At 41.5% G+C, this 22,839-nt stretch overlaps 2 protein-coding genes across 2 annotated transcripts; both read left to right on the top strand.

Moving 5' to 3' along the window:
• LOC104729601 (CSC1-like protein At4g35870) lies at nucleotides 16,203-19,027 on the top strand. The gene has a single exon (XM_010448563.2). The coding sequence runs from the start codon at nucleotides 16,428-16,430 to the stop codon at nucleotides 18,867-18,869; it is 2,442 nt and encodes an 813-aa protein (XP_010446865.1). The 5' UTR covers nucleotides 16,203-16,427; the 3' UTR covers nucleotides 18,870-19,027.
• On the top strand, nucleotides 19,147-21,880 carry LOC104729600 (aspartyl protease family protein 1). The gene is made up of 10 exons (XM_010448562.1): nucleotides 19,147-19,722; nucleotides 19,808-19,943; nucleotides 20,062-20,297; nucleotides 20,401-20,625; nucleotides 20,713-20,848; nucleotides 20,936-21,009; nucleotides 21,094-21,193; nucleotides 21,293-21,350; nucleotides 21,435-21,506; nucleotides 21,586-21,880. Exons 1-10 carry the CDS (start codon nucleotides 19,412-19,414, stop codon nucleotides 21,807-21,809), a joined length of 1,572 nt encoding a protein of 523 aa, XP_010446864.1. The 5' UTR covers nucleotides 19,147-19,411; the 3' UTR covers nucleotides 21,810-21,880.

The raw sequence follows: 22,839 nt of genomic DNA, 5'->3' as shown, positions 1-22,839 counted from the left end.
GACTAATTAAGACATCATCTTGGCCTGTTCTTGAAATTTTGTCTTCAGTTCTGCATTCAACTAAGGAACACAATGTCACTACTTCTGCTTCAACACAAGACTCATGTTTTTCATGACCAACGATTAAAAAAGCTTGACTTCAAATGGGAAACTTCTGCTTCAACAGAAGACTCTCAGGTTGTTTACTTGCTGATTGTGACAAGGTCTTTACAACAAGGTGGAGTTGTAGGCGTGTTCTGTTGGAATCCTCAGCGCTGCAAGTTGGTTTCATGGCTAATATGATTATAAGACAGATGACTGACTGTAAAGGGTAACATCAAGTTGGACAGTGGTGTTACTAGCTACTGAGGTTCTTTAGTTAATTAAAAGTATTTAATCTTCTTATTTCTTAAGCTGCAAGTTACATCTCACCGCCTTATATATTGGCCATATACACTCGGAGCATTGAGTACTTCTACCCTAATCATCTAATACACCGTCAGTAAAACGTAGGCCCATATATATATATATATATAGCTCATGGTAAAGGTCTGAATCAAAGAGCTTCTGGTTTAATGGGCAAAGGTGATTCAGTTTCTGCAGTTGATTCAAGTGAAAGTTTGATTTCTGTCTCAGTGCACATGAGTTGAAATTCAAGTCTAGCTAGCAAAAAGAATCAGGTTTTGCAGAATAAAATTCAGTCATTTAACAGTCTTATGGGGTGTTCAAAGCCATAAGAGAGACTAAATGTGGTTGAAGTGAGATCCTGAGCTAATCTGTACTAGTTAAAGTATGAAGCTAATTATATATGGAATTCTCTGGTTGATTAATTATAACCAAGGTTTGAGAGATATCGTCAAGCTTGTTTGTTGCCTGAGTGGGTATCTCAGGTTAATTTCCAAACTAGGAAGGTTTTTTAAGAGAGCATCAATGGAGAGTTGAGCTTTGATATATATGCTTGAATCAAAGCTGGTTGTGTAACTTTGGTGAATATTGAAGTGTTGATGGCTCGGTTCAGCAGGATGATTAGTCACCGCTGAAATGAATTAGACATAACGTCAAATGCAATGAGGATTAATCATGTTTATGCATGGTCATTAAACTGAAAAGTGGTTGTGCTATGTAAGTCTTACATATGCAGGCTATTTGGAGATTTAATTTGCAGGTTTTAGAGCTGAAACAAACGGTTCTAAAAGGCAGTAAGCTATGATGATGGTTTCAAGCTTGAATCAAGTTGCGGATAGGTACATTATGATCCAACTTGTAACAATGGAGATTTTCAGCTTGGAGAAGAAGTTGAACGTAAGCTTGAAGTTGAGCAGAATTTATGTGTGTCAAAGACACTAGAGGAACAAACTAATAAAGACAAAGGAGTGAAAGCTTCTTGATGAACAAGAGTCTCTCAAGCCTTTTTTTTTTTTTAGCGACTAAGGGTTTTTTTTGGGGTATGTACTACTCTAACAGAACAGAACAGAACAGAGCATACTCGCCAAATTTCTTTGTCTCTTGTCCTCCTACTAAACATAGATATAATAAAATTAAAATGTTTTGGGGAGTATAAGAGAGAAAAAGACTCAAAAATATTAGTCGAGCTTTGGTGGGAACCAGTAAGGGACTGGTAATGTAACGGATCCACCCGTCATGTACTCCTCATCGTCCAGGCAAATAATCCCGACGCTGTCGTCGTTTAAGTGATAGATGCAGTTTGGGCGCTGGTCATCTAAGCAAGCAGGCGGGAGACAAAAAGGTTCAGCCTTGGAGAGGAAAATGCACTCACCTCCAAGGTCTTTAGTATAGACAGCGTTTCCTTCCTTGTCAAGCCTCAAGACATAGAAATAGTCCCAATTCGGATAGTTTCCATCCTTGTCTAGCTCCTCCCCATTCCCATGGGGGTCCCTATTTGTGAACCATTTCACCAGAAACGTATCACCTGTCTGTGATGACTCCACCAAGTAGTGTTCTAACCTGCAACTCAAATCGAACAGGTTCCACTCGCACTTTCTCACTATTTCGCTGCTGACAAACTCATCTCTACTCGACAAGTACAATTCCCTCACGGGCCGATGTTCGGGATACGACAGCATCTGCAGCTTGGGTATTTGCATGTGTCTCCCAAGATCCCATGATCTTGTGTAGTTGCCTCCAGAAGCGGGCATCGAAAACATCTCACGTTTCTTGGAGTACATTACATGGGAGGAGAAGAAGCCCGGGTCTGTGATTCTGATGTTGGTCCACTCGCAATCAGCAGGCCTGCACAAACTGAGTTGAGGTCCCATGAACTTGATAGCCACAATGCAGTCTTCATCCTCGGGAGACGAGGTGGACATGGCCACGTTGGTTACAACTTGGGTCTGGCAATGAGACAGAGTTACAAGAGGAGGCAGCGTAATGCGTTTTGGGTCTGTGTCCGATGCACATGGGTCTAGATCATCTTGAAGACGCACGATACCATTCTTCAAAGTTGCTACCCAACCATGGGATGCTCCTATGGTTCCCATCTCTTTCACTAACTCCATAGGCACTTTCTTTCCCGTGCGTTTGAACCCTGTATCGATATTGTTGTAGCTGTAAAAGTCGAGATATCCAACATCACCATCTCTTAAAGTTGATCCACAAGGATTAACATTAAAGACGCAATTAGAGAAGCACCGAGCCGTGAGGTGTCTCTGGCGTAATCATTATTAGTTAGCTACTGATCAGACATCAAAACAGAGTAAAGACAAAAGAGAAGAGGAGGCATCCGCTTACCGGGAGAGATAGCTTGGACAGAGAGAGCCGGCCAAGAAACAGAGACATGGAGGTTGCTGCGTTTACTTTTCTTTCATAAACTGTGGTGTATATTCTTTTTTTTTTATTGCCTATGAAATACAGAACAGAGGATTGCCTTGCCTACCAAGTTCTTACCCATTGATTGACTTTCCTAATAACAATAAAAAACGAATATACACGACAGTTATGAATGATTCTGTTTTGTGAGACTAATTAATACGTAGTTTTATTAACTTGAGTTTAAAAAAACAAAAAAAAAACAAAAAACTTTTATCAACTACGTAAAATAAATATAACATGTATATATACGAAAAATCCTCAGGAAATACAGGTTTATCAGTTAAAAAAAAAAACAGAACCAATTGTTCATATTGTATTTCTTTAGTATATATATTTTTAAAATTATGGGAAAATTGTCTTAATAATTATTTTGAACGCAATTCCTGTTTTGAATGTTTTTGTTTAAAAAACGATTCTTAACCAAAGAGGAAAAATATGTGTATAAACAACAATTATTTTTAATCTAGCTAAAATCTGGTATTTTTTTTTAAGAAGTTAAAATCGGGTAGAATCTTGAGAATGTATTTATTACACACAACTGTCTCTGTTTGTAGCTGAGTTCCGTGATTATATATTCCAAGATTAGAGGCGAATATATTGGTTTTACAATTGGATTGCTCTATATTGTGGATGGATAAATTGGTAGAATGCGTTGGTTGCAATGACTGGATTTGCTATACGTTGTAACCTGTGGTAACTGATAATAGGCTATATACGTTGTAACCTGTGGTAACTGATATAGGTCAAGGAAACTCAAATGGGTCTATGAAACAGGCTAGTTTCCCTTTAGTCCTTGCTTTCTAGTTTGTATTTGTTATCAATACTTTACATGCAAATTGCTGTAATAACATTAGTTTTTTTTCTGCTATCCAATGGTTCTTGATATTATTATGAAGTGAACTATAGTCTATAGAGGGGATGAAACAAAACTTATTAGCTACATCTTGGTGANATTAGAGGCGAATATATTGGTTTTACAATTGGATTGCTCTATATTGTGGATGGATAAATTGGTAGAATGCGTTGGTTGCAATGACTGGATTTGCTATACGTTGTAACCTGTGGTAACTGATAATAGGCTATATACGTTGTAACCTGTGGTAACTGATATAGGTCAAGGAAACTCAAATGGGTCTATGAAACAGGCTAGTTTCCCTTTAGTCCTTGCTTTCTAGTTTGTATTTGTTATCAATACTTTACATGCAAATTGCTGTAATAACATTAGTTTTTTTCCTGATATCCAATGGTTCTTGATATTATTATGAAGTGAACTATAGTCTATAGAGGGGATGAAACAAAACTTATTAGCTACATCTTGGTGAGGGTATGAAAAGTTTGAGGTGGCTATGGCTTGTCATTTCCACCAACATCATCAGCAGCAGCACCACTGACCTCATCATCATTATCAACACCAAACTCTGTCCTCCTAAACCTTCTACGTCTCCGAGCCTAACAACGAGTATATCCAGAGTTTTGACATCGTCGCATTCAACAAGACCTAGAGACTTTAAACCCTCTCTCCTTACCAAAACATATTTGATTTCCAGGTTTTGTTTTCGTTTGTATGGTTTGCTGAAGATGTTTCTTTTCTAGTTGCAAGACCTCTTTCATATTACAATAACACTAAATTATAAAAGCCTTTTTATTCCTATGTCTTGTTATTAAGAAATTCTCTGGTACTTTGAAAAATTCTTGCTCCCATCTTCTTCTATATTCTTTTCTCTAATCTCTCTTTGATGCTCTGTTTTTTGCTTGCAACAAACAAAAAGTTTTAATTGGTCATTTGGATTAAAGCTTCTTCTCCTTGAGGATTCAAGCTTGTAAAATATGTTTGTAAAATATGTTTGTAAAATATATTTAAATTCCAAAGTTTTTTGTAATATAAAAAAAAATTAATAATTGTTTTGTCATATTAGATTAATAAAGTTTGATAATTAATAAACACAAAATTAAAAAATAATTATTTAAATGCTTGAGTAACCTTTTTTCGGGGTTCTCTAGTAATAGGGTGATTTTGCTTAAGTTCTTTTAGGGTTGCTTTACTTAATTTATGATTATTTATATAATTAATTAATGTGAGAGTAACTATAGTGGGTTGCTCCACTAATGATGGTCTAAGTCCTTTAGTCCTTCTCCTATTTAACTCTGTTTGTTCTCTGTAGAACCCTTTTTATCGAATGNCAAACCTTTGCTGCCAAGTCATCGACTCTCTCTCTGCTCAAGACTAAGACATAATCTTGGCCTGTTTTTGAAGTTTTGTCTTCAGTTCTGCATTCAACTACGGAACACAATGTTAACTACATCTGCTTCAACACAAGACTCAGGGTTTCATGACCAACGATTAAAAAGCTTGATTTCAAATGGGAAACTTCTGCTTCAACAGAAGACAAAACTTGGTGATTGTGAAAAGGAATTTGTCAGAAGGTCTTTACAACAAGGTGGAGTTGTAGGCGTGTTCTGCTGGAATCATCAGCGGTGCAAGTTGGATTCATGGCTGATATGATTAGACCAGATGACTGTAAAGTGTAATCTCAAGTTGGACAGTGGTGTTAGAATTGAATCTTATTTCTTAAGTCGCAAGTTACATCTCATCGCCTTATATATTGGCCATACACTCGGAGCGTAGAGTTCGACCTAAATCATCTAAATTCTAATACACCGTCATTAAGACGTAAAGGACCAAGGCACTATCTGTGTTTTTATAGGTGCAGATAGAGGTGGAAAAAAGTAAGGTGCTGGGCAAGTGAAAGTTCTACCTCTATCCCTATTATTGCCAATACTGAAGATGCCAAACCCTTGGTCGCCCAAGAAATATATGCAGTTTCGGGGTAGGCGACACAAGCTACCCGGGAGACAGAATGATTCAGCCTTGGAGAGTAAAATGCAGAGATCTCCAATGTCTTTAGTATAAACAGCGTTTCCATCTCCGTCTAGCCTCAACACAAAGAAATGGTCCCATTCCTTAAAAGTCTTCCTAATGACTCTGCTTTCCGTGTACCACTTCAGCATAAAAGTTTCACCCATGTGCAATGATTCCACCAAGTACTGTTGCTTCCTGCAACATGAATCCAGTCGCTGCAACTCGTTCTCTGTCATTTGGGGATGTGGATCATCTTTGGGAAGCCGCAGCATCTGAAGCTTGGGTTTGTGAATGTATCCCCCAAGATCCCATGATCCTGTGTAGTGGCCTCTACAGGCGGGCATTGAGAACATCTCATCTCTCTTGGAGTACATTACATGAGAGGAGAAGAAGCTTGAGTCTGTGATTCTGATGTTGCTCCACTTGAAATTTCTTTCAGCAGGCCTGCACAAGCTGAGTTGAGGTCCTAGGAACTTGATAGCCACGATGCAGTCTTCATCCTCGGGAGAGGAGGTGGACATGGCCACATTGGTTACAATATTGGTTTGGCAATGAGGCAGAGTTACAAGAGGAGGTAGCGAAATGCGTATTGGGTTTGTGTCCGATGCACATGGGTCTAGATCATCTTGAAGACGCACGACACCATTCTTCAAAGTTGCTACCCAGCCATGGGATGCTCCTATGGTTCCTTTTTCCTGTAGTAACGTCATAGGCACCTTCTTTTCTGTGATCCTGTCGGCACCACCGATAGGATGAATCTTGAGATTTCCAATATCACCATCCCTCAAAGTGGATCCACATGGTTCAGCACCCACGATGTAATAGATGGAGGAAGACGAGAAGCACCGCCGAGCGGTGAGGTGACTCTACAGAATCATAGTTTGTAAACAAATAAGACATCAAAACAGAGAAAAAGAGAGAGAGGATGCAATTTACCCGGAGAGATAGCCGGCTGAGAAAGAGAGACATGGCTGATGCGATTTTGCTAAGAGACGAAGAAGACTCTCCCCTCTACACTGATTGACTTTCCTAATACTAATCAGAGCGAATATAACTTTTTTTGGCAGGAGAGTTGCGTATTTGACTCTGTTCTATGATACTAAATCAATTTTTTTCTTTACTCGTGTTCATAGTTGTGGCTATGGACTACAGCAAGGTTGCTATCAGTCAAGAAACGTATTCGTTTATATCTACAGTACAACTTTTTGTAGAGAGATAAGAGGAGCTATAAATGGTATCTGCAGTTTACAGGTAAAATGTTTGTGTTCAATCAAATTAATCAGTTGGGTAAAAAAATATAAGAGGATGAATATTTCGACTGGTCTGATGTAACAGCAAAATTGGCCTAATGAGTTTACACTACTTGATCACAGTCAAACAAATAACTCTTAAATTGATATATGTAGCAACCAATGCTAGGGACCTTTGCTGCCAATGCATTGACTCGCTGCTGAAGAAGATTAAGACAGAATCTTGGCCTGTTCCGAAAGCTTTGTCTTCGGTTCTGCATTCCATTAAGGAACACTAAACCTAAAACTGAAAGATTAATTTCAAATGAAAACCTCTGAGACCTGCAGCATAAGTGTGTACGATTATAAGATTAACAGCAAAAAGACAAGAAACCAACTCGATCGTCTTGCCACAACACCACTTAACTGAGAACGTTATAAGATTAGTTGTCTTCTTTATCTCATCATACCAAGGAACCAGGTTGTTTAAAAAGCCTGTGTGGCTTAAGACCTTTAAAACCTTTCCGGACCTACACAAGGAAGATGCGTCAGTTCTCTCTCTCTCGTCACGCTAATTAGTATTTAATTAGGAGCTTCTAAAAAATCATTAATTAAGATGAAAAAAAAATGGACACAACACAGAAAAGTGATCAGCCGGTTGATATCAATCAATCTGACATAAAACTAATATGTTTTGAGAGTTGAAGAAAGAAAAGACTCAAATTAAACATTATTCTTGTTCTGGTGGGAACCAGTAAGGGAGCGCTAACGTTATAGATCCACCCGTCATGTACTCCTCATCGTCCATGCAAGTGATCCCGACGCTGTCGTCGTTTAAGTGATAAATACAGTTTGGGCGCTGGTCATCTAAGCAAGCAGGCGGGAGACAAAAAGGTTCAGCCTTGGAGAGGAAAATGCACTCACCTCCAAGGTCTTTAGTATAGACAGCGTTTCCTTCCTTGTCAAGCCTCAAGACATGGAAATGGTCCCAACTCACAGCGTTTCCTTCATTGTCTAGCCCCTTCTCATTCCCATGGGGGTCCCTATATGTGAACCATTTCACCATAAAAGTCTCACCTGTTTGTGATGACTCCACCAAGTAGTGTTCCAACCTGGTGCACGAATCTAACTTATTCCACTCGAACTTTCTCACTATTTCGCTCCTGGCGAAATCATTTATACTCGGCAAGTAGATGTCCTTCACGGGCCGATGTTCGGGATACGACAGCATCTGCAGCTTTGGTTTTTCCATGTGTCTCCCAAGATCCCATGATCCTGTGTAGTTGCCTCCAGAAGCGGGCATCGAGAACATCTCATCTTTCTTGGAGTACATAACACGGGAGGAGAAGAAGCTGGGGTCTGTGATTCTGATGTTGGTCCACTTGCAGTTACTTTGAGCAGGCCTGCACAAGCTGAGTTGAGGTCCGAGGAACTTGATAGCCACAATGTAGTCTTCATCCTCGGGAGACGAGGTGGACATGGCCACATTGGTTACAATTTGAGATTGGCAATGAGGCAGTGTTACAAGAGGAGGCAGCGAAATGCGTTTTGGGTCCAGATCCAAAGCACTTGGGTCTATTTCCAAAAACCTAAAGTCTAGATCCGAATCACTTATGGGACGCGCAACCCCATTCTTCAAAGTTGAAGCACTTAGGTATAAATCATCTTGAAGACGCACAACCCCATTCTTCAAAGTTGCAACCCAGCCATGGGACGCTCCTATGGTTCCCATCTCCTGCACTAACTCCATAGGCACCTTCTTTGACGTAAAGTTGGCCCCTCTAATATCAACGTTGTAGCTGTACATATTGAGATATCCAACATCACCATCTCTCAAAGTTGATCTACAAGGATGTAATGCGAAGACGCAATTAGAGAAGCACCGAACCGTGAGGTTTCTCTGCGGAATCATTAGTTTGTTACAACTAATCAGACATATGAGGAAAAAACATCATCCGAGACAAGAGAAAAGAGGAAGCAGCTTACCCGGAGAGAAAGCTTCGGAAGCGAGAGCCGACTGAGAAACAGAGTGAGAGACATGGACTGCGGTTTTTGCTTTAGGGTTGCAACGTATATTCATTCTTCTTCCTCCTTTCTGTTAATACAAAACCCTTGTCCCCCACGCCCCACCATTGATGGACTTTCCTAAATCCTAAATAGTAAGAATATACGTATTTCTTTTGTCTCGAGAATTATGAATTCGATTCTGTTCCGTATACAAAAATCTCACAACAAGAGCGAAACTAACTATTAATATGTTATTATATTTTTTTTTGACAACAAAAGAATCAGCTCAAACGAGCCAATTTGAAGGAAAAGAGTTCACAAACAAAACATGCTGCGGTGACAGTCGCGCTTGGCGTGCCAGGGAATCCGCTTTAATATTGGCAGAACGTGGGACCAGAGATAGAGAGAAAAAAGAGAACTCCGCCTGATCCATCTTGATGTCGTCGAGGTAGGGAGTGAAAGCCGGCCATTCAGAAGGAGAAGACACCATCTTCACCAAATCAGAACAATCCGTATAAAACACCACGTCCCGGTAATCATGTCCAATCATGCACCGCATAGCCCAAATGAGAGCTTCTACTTCAGCATGGAGTGGAGACAAACTTCGCCGGAAATTGGTTGCTCCCATGTCCGTTCTTGAATGTTGAGTGGAAGAACAAAACCAACCTGCACCTGCAAAAGCATTTGTCGCTTTCCAAGAACCGTCAACAAAACACCGATAGCCTGTAAAAGAGGAAGGACAAAAAAGGGTGAGCCCCCTTTGTCTCGAAGAAGGGACAAGTGGATTGTGTGGTTGATCCTCATCTTCCACTTCCACCTGGGCCTGTATCCAGCTATTTGCCTCCCCCTCCGCCAACCGTACAACATCCAATGGATTTTCCAAAACATTCTCAAAAACACGTGCATTACGCGCTTTCCAAATATACCACATAAGCCACGGGAACACAGATGCCTGAGAGCCCGGATTTGAGGAACCTAAGAAATGGTCTATATTAGCATAAATAGACTCCGTCGGGAAAGAGCCAGGTCCGACAGGAACTTGAGCTAAAGCCCATGCCTGCCGAGCCGGTGGGCACCGGAAAATAGCATGATTAATTGTTTCCTCTTCAGCCCCACACCGTACACATGCGGGGTCGCAGGATATACCCCGCCGTCGGAGATTTGCCGATACCGAAATACAGCCTATCAAAACCTGCCACATAAAGTGTTTAATTTTTGGTGGACAGGCGACATCCCAGACAGCAGCCAGCAGAGGTGTTGTCTCTGGACCCACTCTAGGGACCCTCGTCAGCTGCGGAGAGTAACGACGATCCACTTCGTAGCCAGATTTAACAGTGTACTTTCCCGATTTAGTAAAATGCCAACCCATGGAGTCATCTAGGCGACGACTTCCTAAAGGAATAGCCCCTATCAGATCAACATCTTCCGGGGCAAAAAACTCCTTAAGCCTATCCATACGCCAAGTATTAGTGTGACAATCAATTAAATGAGAGATTTTAAGAGAAGGATCCTTAAGTGGACCCTTACTGAACGCTGGTCTTGGGGATTGAGCCGGTACCCAAGGATCCGTCCATATCGAAATGGACTCCCCTGAACCGACCCGTAAAATAAGGCCTTTATTAACCAAAGATCTAGCGGAAGTAATACTTCTCCACCCATAAGATGGAGAGTAAGAGCGTATCAGATCCATAGGATTGGAATTGCGATAATACCTGCCCTTGAAAACCCGAGCAAACAATGTATCCGGGGCCTCAATTAGCCTCCACAATTGTTTTGCCAACAATGCCGTGTTGAAAGCATCAACATTCCTGAAACCCAAGCCCCCCAACTGCTTACTGCAGCAGAGTTTATCCCAAGCTAACCAGTGCAACCCCCCAGACTGCCCTGAAGAACTCCACCAAAAATTAGCCACTGCACTCGTAAGCTTTGACGTGATTGTTTTCGGAATTCGTAAACAAGACATCACAAACGTAGGGACCGTCGTGGCAACTGACTTAATCATCACCTCTTTTCCCCCTTTGGATAAAAGCTTCACCGTCCAACCCGTCGTTCGTCCCTGAAGGCGGTCCCGAACAAAAGAAAATACCTTTGTCTTAGACCCTCCGAGACTCTCCGGCAACCCGAGATAAGATCCCATCCCACCCAAATTCGAAATCCCTAAAACCCCCTGCATCTCTGTCCGGACAGCAACATCCACCTTATGACCAAACTGAATCGAGGATTTGTCAAAATTTATTAACTGACCCGATACAGATTCATACTGTTTTAATATATCCAAAATAACCTCACATTGAACCTTATCCGTTTTGCAGAAAAAAGACTATCATCTGCAAAAAGCAGATGCGTGATGGGCGGACACTTGTTTGCAACCTTAATCCCTGTTATTAGTTTTTCCCGTTCTGCCCGCTTGATATTTGCAACTAAGACCTCCGTGCACAAAATAAACAGATAAGGAGACAAAGGGTCTCCCTGCCGTAATCCCCTTGCCGGAACAATCCTACCATTAGGTTGGCCATTTAAAAGAACCTTATATTCTACAGAAGTGACACAAAACATAATCCGAGAAACCCAAATCTCCCCAAAGCCCGTCTTCCGTAACAAAGCCTCAATAAAACCCCATTCCACCCTATCATACGCCTTACTCATATCCGTTTTGATCGCCATAAATTTTCCTTTACACGATGGATTTGTGCGTAAACCATGAAACATCTCCTGAGCGATAAGAATATTATCCGAAATCAATCTTCCTGGGACAAAAGCAGATTGTGTTTCTGAGACCAACTCAGGTAACACTCCCTTCAACCGTTGACACATAATCTTCGAAATAAGCTTATATCCCACATTACACAAGCTAATAGGCCACATTTCCGCCATCCTAGTTGGCTTAGCAACCTTCGGAATCAAGCAAATATGCGTCCTATTCAGACTTTTATCAAAAACCCCCTCTACAAAAAACCGATTGACCATAGCCACAAGATCCTCTTTGACCACTTTCCAAGCCTTCTGGAAAAACAACGCTGTCATTCCATCTGGTCCCAGAGCCTTATCCGGAGACATCAGGAATAAAGCCTTGCGGACCTCCGCCACTGTTACGGGAGCTGTTAAACGAACATTGACGTCCTCCGTTATTACCGTTTTCACTTCGCTTAAGGCTTCCTCAAAATTAGACGGGTTAATAGAAGTAAACAAATCCTCAAAATACGAGACCGCCACCAAACAAATATCATCATCCTTAGTCGACCAAACATTATTCTTATCGTAGAGACCAGTGATCCTATTACGAGCCCGACGCTGCTTTGTTTGAGCTTGAAAATACTTTGTATTTTTATCCCCCACCCGCATCCATCGGTTACGACTTTTTTGATACCAATAAATTTCCTCATCATTATATGCGTCCCGCAAACGCATGGTTAAATCTGTAATAACCTCCGAGGAAACCCCATCATCCGCTTGGGCGACTTCCAACTGGCGTTTGAGATCCTCAATAATGTCTCTCCCAAACGGAACCTGCTCCTTCCGCCAATGAGATATAGCTCGTCGGCAATTCACAATCTTGTCCACAAAAGATGTTGGACCCTCATGCTGTTCCCCATTCCAGCCCTGCGAAATAGACTCCATCAGACCCGCCTTGCCAACCCACCTATGATCGAACATAAAAGTTCGTCTCCCACGCGTTCTCTTGGCACCTATATTAACAATTAGTGGGGCATGATCCGAAGTGATCCGTGGCAAATACTCTGTAACCGTATCCGGAAAAAAATCATGCCAGTCCTCGTTACCCAAAGCCCTATCCAAACGACAACGGATTGGTTTTTTCTCCCGCCAACCCCTCCACGACAACCAATCTCCCAAGGTATGGAAATTCTAAAAAACCACAATCCCGAATCATCCCATTAAAAGAAAGAAAAGAAGAAGCAGGACGAAGCTTTCCCCCTCTTTTCTCATGGTTTCCCGTTAATTCATTTAGGTCCCCAATAATAAACCAGGGAGTTGACCGAGTTGAACTTATCCTCAATAAACGTTCCCATACTAAATCCCGATTCTTAGGAACAGGATCCCCATAAATAAAAGTGAGATGAATAATTCGCTCTTTATAGGCGGCCTCAACATCAATTAAACGGTTTGACTCAAATAAAATTGACACATCAAAAATATCTTTATTATAAAAGAGAGCCAACCCTCCACTACAACCAATAGGTTCCACAGTTTTTAAATTTTTATAGCCAAAATGGCCTACAAATTGTTCCAAAAAAGAAAAAGATTGCTTTGTTTCCATTAGAAATAAAAAGTCTGGCCTATGCTTATTCCATAGATCCCGGAGATTCCCGATGGTAGCCTTATTTCCGAGACCTTGACAATTCCAACTCATGATATTCATTTAAAAACCATTGGCTTTGGTGGTTTGTGCCCACCGTGACCCCCTTTAGGCCCTTCCTGGACCTTAAGAGCATGCTCGCTTTCCCCAAAAGCCGGAACAGTCTGAGGAGGGCGTCTCCTTGGTGACAACAGCAGGTTAGCATTCCGCTTCTTCGTACTGACCCCCCTAAGAACCAAATGTCCTTTTCCTTTCTTCCCCTTCTCCCCTTGAATACCTCCGCTAATTGGTGCTGCGACAGCGTCTCCTACACCATCCGACTCCACCGGATCTTTGTCAGCCCCATCTTCAGCCAACAGATCATCTTCTTCCATATTAAAAAACGCCCCAGCAGACTCCCCCTCCACCATAGGATCCTTATCCCCAACACCAGAACCATGTAACCCCAAGTCTCCGAAATCAAACTCCTCCACAATTGAAAAATCCTGAACAGAAATATCCTCAACCAGCGCCTCTCTCGTTGGAGTCTCAACATTAGGGGCACTCAAACCTGCCGCTACCGCCATGACAGTAGAAGAATCACCAAGCAAAAACCCCTCTTGTTCTCCTCCCGCTTGTTCCTTAGTATCCTGAACACCAACTGTATCCAGAGGAGGGATGCCCGATGCTAACCGTACCAACGTAATGTCCGCATCTCCAGACGAACCATCAAGGATCTGACCTTCTTCACTAGGACTTTCCCCCACCCCCATGTGCTTGTTAGACCCTTCCTCAACTGTAGTATCCTGAAAAAGAGCCTTCTTAGCAGATTTTGGTGTTGACTGCCCTACCGCCGCCTCCTCCAAAACTGGTGGCAAAGCTGGAGCAACCTGGTGCCGAGCCTGACCCCTAGGGAGACCCTGCCTTCCCCGAGATACCTGAGTGGAACCCGACCCAGAAAAACCCTTGGACGCTCCCTTTCGACGATATGCCGAGCCTGAATGAGCCTCTGGTCTAGGCTTAGCACCCCCATGGTGAGACCCATTATGATGACCCTTAGACGCACCACCATAAGAAGGATTCCCCCCATTCGAAGAGCTCCTCCTCCCATCTGCCAGAACCGCCCCTTTGTAGCTCATAAGCTGACCCTCATCATGCTTCTCCTCCGAGAGGGATCTAGACACCAAAACCTTACCCTTCACAAGGGGACAGGCATCCTCAGCGTGACAAATACTGCTACACTTCTTACACCACCCATGCAGCCTCTCATAAAACAACTTGACCACCGTGACTTCCCCATTGAAAAATTCGATATTTGTTTCGAAACATAGAGGCTTAAGACCATCAATGGTCACTCGCACCCTACCTCTGTCAATATCGACATCTTCCACCACCCCCAAATCCGAACCAATATCCCTAAAGAGTGGCTCCGCCCAAAACTGAATTGGGATATCAGAGATCCTGACCCAAAACGTGAGTGATGAAGGATAATTGGGGTCGACTACTGGTGTCCACCTCACCAAAGACACCATCCATGAATCGAAGTGATACGGTTCCTTTGACAGAACCTCAACGATGTCCTTCTCCTCGTCGAAGTCGAACTGAAATTTGCCTGATCCTAGATCAGCACCAGCAACTCTTCCCTCAACCTGCCAAATACGAGGCAACATGATCAACAAAGATTTTATGTCCTGCATTTGTGGATTGAAACACCTCCCAATCAAAGTCTTTGAATAACCCGCAATGAGAGCTGAATTATCAAAGTATGAGATCTTAATTCTTCTCCGTGGCACCACCTCCCCCTCTTTCTGACCCGCTAAACCCTTTCCCAAAAGACCAACTTGCGACATCACAACCCAAAAGAACACTCTCAGAAAAATAGCTGTGGAACCCCTTAAAACCAAAACCAATATGAGACGAATAGAAACTAGAAAACAGTGCCGAAACACTAAGAATCCCAAGTTCCTTTTATAGCGAGACCCCCACCGAACAAATCCGCATACCATTAAATCCCAATCTTGAAAATACTGAAGGAAGATCCTCCATGAGAAGAGATAATCCCCCAAGACATCAAATGTTAATATTCCCATCCCACTTGATACGATACACTGATCCTTCTCCACAACCCTTAAACACAATGATCGACCAAATCCGGCTAGATTCCCATACACCCTCCTCGCATATCCGTGACAACCCATATCGCAATCTGTATCCCAAATAATCCGCAGACTGCAACAGCCCAAACTCTCAGTACCCCAAACAAAAACACCAGAATCAACAAACGAAATCCGATCCGATCTTCCCATTAAAACCCAATCAACCAAAAAAACAGCCCCAGGCAACAGAATCTCGGATCCCAAACAAGCTAACCAAGATCCCGGAAGCGGGGATCGACAACTAATGCAAATCCCCTCTCGCATTTGAGAGAAGATATAGTCGGAAGATCCACAATCCTCCTTGTAACTCGCTAAGATATCCAAATCCCGGCAACAACGAGATAGAATCTTCTCCTTCAAAAGCCACCACGGATCGGACACAGAGAAACCCCAAATCGTTGACCATATCAAGCTCCCATTACTCGAGATCGAGAAAATCATGGAGCCACAGCCCAAATTAAACCATCGAATCCCCACAAATCCAACCCAAATCGCCAGAGGGAACCCGAAGATCCGAAGAAATCCCAAAAGACCAACTCAAATCGCCACCAAATCTCTTCAAAATTAATCCTAAAACGCCGTCGCCTTCAGCATCGCTCGAGAGAGAGTTTTTTATTTTTTTTTCTTTTCTTTTTTTAGTGTAATATGTTATTATATTTATATATATTATTAATTAAAACTCTTTAAATTAGTTAGCATATGACTAATCGATATTAATACATTAGCAATTATATATTTAAACTTTAATATTTTGTTTTTTCTTTTGGGGTCAAAATATTATTATCGTAATTCAATTTTTTTTGGTCGTCATCTTAAATTCATTTTTTTTGTTCAAAAAAACCAAAAAAGGTCCCGGTTATTTATGGAATTGTTCATAAAAGGGGAAGAAGAATCTGGGAGATTATTAGATTCCAAACCGTGATCGCAAACCTTCCTCATCCTTTTTAATTTTTATCTTTCTTTTATTTACTTTCTACCATTCCCAATCATCTTCTTCCTCGATCTACTTAGCCAACCCTAGCCCCCAAATTGAAGATTTTGGGTTTCTTAATTTTGGTGGAGATTTTTTCGGGATGCATCGCAGTGCCGCGATGCCGCCGATTTCATCAATAGATGAGTCATTCTCTCCTCCTCCATCCTCAGGAGACTTACCTGAAATCCCAGATGCTTGGTACGGTAACATTCAGTATCTTCTTAACATCTCCGTCATTGGCCTCTTATGCTGCGTCTCCATCTTCCTTTTCGTTAAGCTCCGTAGCGATCACCGTCGTATGCCTGGTCCTTCTGCTCTTTTCTCTAAACTCCTCGCCGTTTGGAAAGCCACGTGTCGCGAGATCGCTAGGCACTGTGGTGCTGATGCTGCTCAGTTTCTTTTGATCGAAGGTGGTAGCTTCGTGCTTCTTTTCTCTATCGCTGTTTTGGCTGTTTTCGTTATGCTTCCGTTGAATCTATACGCTGGGACTGCTTTGCTTAGTGATGAGCTTTCGAAAACGATGATTACTCATATTAAGAAAGGTTCGGGTTTGCTTTGGGTTCATTTTGTGTTTGTTGTGGTTGTTGTTGTTATCTCGCATTTTGGAATCTCTGCTATTGAAGCTAGGTTGAAGTTTACTAGGTTTAGAGATGGGAATGGGAATATTAGCGACCCCAATGCGAATTCCACGGCTGTGTTTACTGTAATGGTTCAGGGTTTGCCTAAGAATTTAGGGTCTGATAGAGTTGAGTTTGAAGAGTGTTTTAGGCTTAAGTACCCTGGCAAAGTTTATAAGATTATTGTTCCCATGGATTTGTGTGCGTTGGATGATCTTGCTACAGAGTTGGTTCGTGTTCGAGATGAGATTACTTGGTTAGTTGCCAAGATGGACTCTAGGCTTTTACCGGATGAGTTTGAGAATGCTGGAGATAACGGACTACTGTCTTGTGTTTTTGCTTTGTGGAGTAAAGTGAAGGATTTGTGGTCTCAGATCACAGAGAGGTTTGGTTTTACAGATGATGAAAAACTAAGGAAGTTGCAAGAGTTGAGAGCTGATCTGGAGTCTCAGTTAGCAGCTTATAAAGAAGGACGAGCACAAGGTGCTGGGGTTGCTTTCGTGATGTTTAAAGATGTGTACACAGCTAATAAGGCTGTTCAGGATTTTCGAAACGAGAGATCAAGGCGTACTGGAAAGTTCTTCTCTGTCACTGAGCTTCGGTTACAGAGAAACCAGTGGAAAGTGGACAGAGCACCCTTGGCTACTGATATTTATTGGAATCATTTGGGATTGACAAAAGTTGCTCTTATCGTTCGAAGAGTGATTGTTAATACGATTCTACTGTTGATTCTTGTGTTTTTCAGCTCCCCGTTGGCCTTGATCAGTGCCTTGGTAAGTGCTGGCCGAATCTTCAATGCTGAAGCATTGGATAGTGCTCAGTCTTGGCTCGCTTGGGTGCAAACTTCTGGATGGATTGGATCTTTGATTTTTCAATTCATGCCCAACGTCTTCATATTTGTTAGCATGTACATTGTGATCCCATCTGCTCTTTCGTATCTTTCTAAGTTTGAGAGGCACCTAACAGTTTCTGGGGAACAAAGAGCAGCTCTCTTGAAGATGGTTTGCTTCTTCCTTGTGAACCTTATTGTTCTCAAGGCTCTTGTTGAATCGTCGCTGGAAAGCGCGCTCTTGAAAATGAGTCGTTGCTATTTAGACGGTGAGGATTGCAAGAGGATTGAAGAATACATGAGCCCTTCCTTCTTATCAAGGTCGTGTGTTTCTGCTCTAGCTTTCCTCATCACAAGCACGTTCTTAGGAATCTCCTTCGATCTACTTGCACCAATCCCGTGGATCAAGAAAAAAATCCAAAAGTTCAGGAAGAACGACATGCTTCAGCTTGTTCCTGAGCAAAACGAAGAGTACGCTTTGGAAAATCAAGAGCCAAGCAGCAATCTTGAGACACCACTTCTCCCTGAAAACATGTTTGAGTCTCCAAGATTCGGTGACATCGAACCGATGAGCCAAGACCTATCTGACTACCCAATCAGCCGGACCTCACCAATCCCTAAACAAAAATTCGACTTTGCACAATACTACGCCTTCAATCTCACCATATTTGCCTTAACAATGATATACTCTTCCTTCGCTCCACTCGTGGTCCCTGTAGGCGCAGTTTACTTTGGTTACAGATACATTGTCGACAAATACAACTTCCTCTACGTATACAGAGTGCGTGGCTTCCCAGCAGGAAATGAAGGAAAGCTAATGGACACGGTTTTGTGCATCATGCGGTTCTGTGTGGACCTGTACCTCGTCTCAATGCTGCTCTTCTTCTCAGTAAAAGGAGATTCCACAAAGCTTCAAGCCATATTCACACTTGGGGTGCTCGTGATGTACAAGCTTTTACCTTCGGATACAGACCGTTACCACCCAGCTCTCCTCCGGAGTATTCAAACGTTGGATAACATCGTGGACGGACCTGTAGATTACGAAGCATACTCTCACCCAAACTTCGATTGGGACACTTACAACAACAACAGATGATTCTACAACACTAAATTCAGGACCAACTTAAAAAGTTTTATTTTTGTATATCCTTCCTTGTGTGTATATCCCATCTTTTTTGTGCATCATTATTTTTTTTTGTTCGCGGGATTTATCAGTTTGATCCCTTTATTTACTAATAAAAATTTATTAAAGTCGGGGGTGAGAAGTCAGAAGAAACAGAAATTACGGGTCGGTGGAGAATATTATAAAATTGGAAGGTGGGACCCAGTGTTCATTGGAATGAGTATATCGCAATAGTTCGCTTTTGTTACACAGACTGTTACACTCACCTAACGACGAAGAAGAAGAACGAACGAACATTACAATTTACAATAGAGATAGATCTCTCTCTCGAACTCACTCAACTTCATCGTTCCCCCAGAAAAACCCTAATTTTGGTTCTCACAAATTCCAAGATCTACTAATATTCTTGGGGTTTCTCTGGTCATGATTTCTCGTTTTCTCTTTGTTTTCCCGAGAAAAATCTCCGGGAAAGTAGGATAAAAAAAATCTATCGAGTTTCGGAAATCGTTTCTCCAATGTCGTGCTGTTTCTTCAAGAGTACTCTCTTCTTGATCCCGATTTTGATGTTACTGAGCTTCGGGAGCTGCGATGGTCGTATCTTCACCTTCGAGATGCATCATAGATTCTCTGACGAAGTCAAACAATGGTCAGATTCAACTGGAAGGTCTGCTAATTTCCCTCCTAAAGGAAGCTTCGAATACTTCAACGCTCTCGTCCTCCGTGATTGGCTTATCCGTGGGCGGCGTCGACTCTCGGAGTCGGAATCTGAGTCGTCACTTACTTTCTCCGATGGCAATTCCACTTCTCGTATCAGCTCTCTTGGATTGTAAGTTGCATTTTTGCTCGCGAAATTAAAACTTCTCTGCTTGAGGATATGATAAGTCTGATTGATTCAATTTTGATATTACTAGTTTGCATTACACGACGGTGAAGTTGGGTACTCCGGGAATGAGATTCATGGTGGCGCTTGATACAGGAAGCGATCTCTTTTGGGTCCCTTGTGATTGCGGCAAATGCGCACCAACCGAAGGAGCCACTTACGCTTCTGTATGTTTTTAACACTTTTTAGCAATTATTACAGTTGTTGAGTTTTACTGATTGATCTTAGCTACTGAGTTATAAAAGTTTCCATGATCGAGTCCTTGATTCTGTTTCCTGTGTTTAGGAATTTGAACTGAGCATTTACAATCCTAAAGTTTCGACTACAAACAAGAAGGTCACCTGCAACAACAGTCTATGTGCACAGCGTAATCAATGCCTTGGAACGTTCAGCACTTGCCCTTATATGGTGTCTTATGTCTCTGCTCAGACTTCGACATCTGGTATTCTTATGGAAGATGTTATGCACTTAACAACCGAGGATAAGAATCCTGAGCGTGTTGAGGCATATGTCACATTCGGGTTAGTAGCAGTCAGCATCTTTCATCACAGCTGCTTCACTTGGGTTCTTTTGTGTTTCAGTTCAATTTAGTAAGTTCCTGAATATGTGAAAATACGTGTGCAGGTGTGGGCAGGTTCAAAGTGGTTCTTTTCTTGACATTGCCGCACCAAATGGTTTATTTGGTCTTGGCATGGAAAAGATATCGGTTCCAAGTGTTTTGGCGAGGGAAGGTCTGGTTGCTGATTCTTTCTCCATGTGTTTTGGACATGATGGAGTTGGAAGGATCAGTTTTGGGGACAAGGGTAGTTCTGATCAGGAAGAGACACCCTTCAATCTGAATCCTTCACAGTAAGTGGTAATTCCACTTATGCGTTATATTGTAGATTTTTGTTACTTTGTGAATGCAACTTTTAACCGTGGTGACATTCATTGCAGCCCAAACTACAACATCACGGTGACTCGGGTGCGTGTGGGGACTACTCTAATAGATGATGAGTTTACAGCGCTCTTTGACACCGGTACATCATTTACTTATTTAGTGGATCCGATGTATACGACAGTCTCTGAGAGTGTAAGCATCTAAACACCATCATATGTTGTGTTTGTTCCGCGTGATGCTCAATTTTGCTAGCTCGATGATTCAAATTGTCTTCTTCAGTTCCATTCTCAAGCCCACGATAAGCGCCATTCACCAGATTCAAGGATTCCATTCGAGTATTGTTATGACATGAGGTATGAGCTTGTATCCATCCATCCACACTCGAGTGTTTACTGCCCCTAAAATATAAACGATTTTCTTGTAAATGGTGTGATTAGCAATGAGGCGAATGCCAGTTTGATACCGAGTTTAAGCTTAACAATGAAAGGAAACAGTCACTTCACCATCAATGATCCTATAATCGTCATCTCTACCGAGGTCATACTCTCTCTCTCTCTCTCTCTCTACTTTTTTCCCTATCGTTCCTTGTCTTCGGTTCTGTGTGCTGATACTTTCAGTATCTGTGTGTTTTCTCAGGGTGAACTTGTATATTGCCTGGCCATTGTTAAAAGCTTTGAACTCAACATAATTGGACGTAAGATCAGTTTCTCCTAGTATCGATCATTGAAGATCCATCCGTTAAGTTGTGACCTCACATTGTTTACTTTTAATGAAACAGAGAACTACATGACCGGGTATCGTGTAGTATTCGACAGAGAGAAACTCGTCTTAGCTTGGAAAAAGTTTGACTGTAAGTTTCCCTCTTACATTCGTTAACTCCTTTGTTATTCTCTGACTTATATGAAGTATGAATATCTCTGTTAACGCAGGCTATGACGTGGAAGAGACAAACACAACGCTTGCCGGAACAAACAAAACAGAGGCGGTAGCTCCGGCAATGGCAGCCGGAATAAAGACTCATAATAATTCCTCAGAGCTACACAAAACAAACCAAACCATCTCCAAAAGTAGCTCTTCATCAAACCAAAGATTTATTTCAGTAAAGCTATGGTATTTTTTCAGATTTATGTTCATATTACTTCCACTGTTGTAGATTTGTAAGTCCACTCCTGTATCATATGAGACTATATAGAAATCGGCTTCTTCAGGAAAACATATTCTCTTTACACTCGGCTCATATATTCCGTGGCCAATTTCTTGTCCTCTTTTTTCTCTTCTGTAATGGAGGTAGGTAAACCGAAATAAACCGAGATAAACCGAAAAAAGGCGATTTTGTTATAGAGTAGAACGCTGAATATTCAAAAGGAAATAAAAAGGAAAATGGGTTCCACATATGGCAAGTGGCCAACGCTTGACACGACCGGCAAAATATGATCTTCTTTCACTTTTGATCATATTGATTGATTAGTTTGAGATGATTTTGTATTATTCGCTTATATATACCCATTTATGAACCTCGTATGATTAGAGAAAGCACTATACCTACTGTTATATGACTATTCTCTCACTCATGTGCTAGTTTACTCAATATTCTCTTGTCAATTTGCTCTGTCCATACTTGGAATGTATGGAACAAAAAGAGAAAGAATTGGTTACATACATGCACATTAATTACTGTCTCTATTCTGATTGAAACGATTTCGTGTTCTGATAGGTATATAAAAGATGTGTACTACTTTGACGATCGAGTTTATTATCATTGTCAAATGATATAAATATTCCGGTGGTTGTATACGCAAGATGTAAACATAGCTACACAAAGATGAGTCCATGACCACTTTACATTACAGATTTGTTAAAAAGATTCGTATTATGAAATTAGAATACTTGATTTTCTGTAACCATTGACCTCTTTTATTTTGTCAACAACTATATATATATTCTATATCAAGATGACAACATATACATTCTAAACTAATATAAATTATTTGAATGAATGGCGAGTCTTCCGCAACGAATTAGTATCTTAAAAACATATTATGCTAACAATTCGATTATACTAATATGATCTTGCACGGGTCTATTCCCTTTTTTCCAGTGTAAAACCTCTTTATCGAAGAGAACACAATTACATCCCTACTTTATTATATTGCAATTAAATTAAGAAAGAGGTTTAAATTGAT

Source organism: Camelina sativa, chromosome 12 (genome assembly GCF_000633955.1).
Source record: "Camelina sativa cultivar DH55 chromosome 12, Cs, whole genome shotgun sequence".
NCBI lineage: Eukaryota > Viridiplantae > Streptophyta > Magnoliopsida > Brassicales > Brassicaceae > Camelina > Camelina sativa.
This window is presented reverse-complemented; position numbering and strand designations above follow the sequence as displayed.

Excerpts from the sequence above, each read along its gene's own strand:
- LOC104729601 (XM_010448563.2), top strand. The coding sequence starts at position 16,428 with ATGCATCGCAGTGCCGCGATGCCGCCGATTTCATCAATAGATGAGTCA.
- LOC104729600 (XM_010448562.1), top strand. The coding sequence starts at position 19,412 with ATGTCGTGCTGTTTCTTCAAGAGTACTCTCTTCTTGATCCCGATTTTG. Across the intron at positions 19,944-20,061 it reads AAGGAGCCACTTACGCTTCT|GAATTTGAACTGAGCATTTA; the intron begins GTATGTTTTTAA and ends TCCTGTGTTTAG. Across the intron at positions 20,298-20,400 it reads GAGGCATATGTCACATTCGG|GTGTGGGCAGGTTCAAAGTG; the intron begins GTTAGTAGCAGT and ends ATACGTGTGCAG.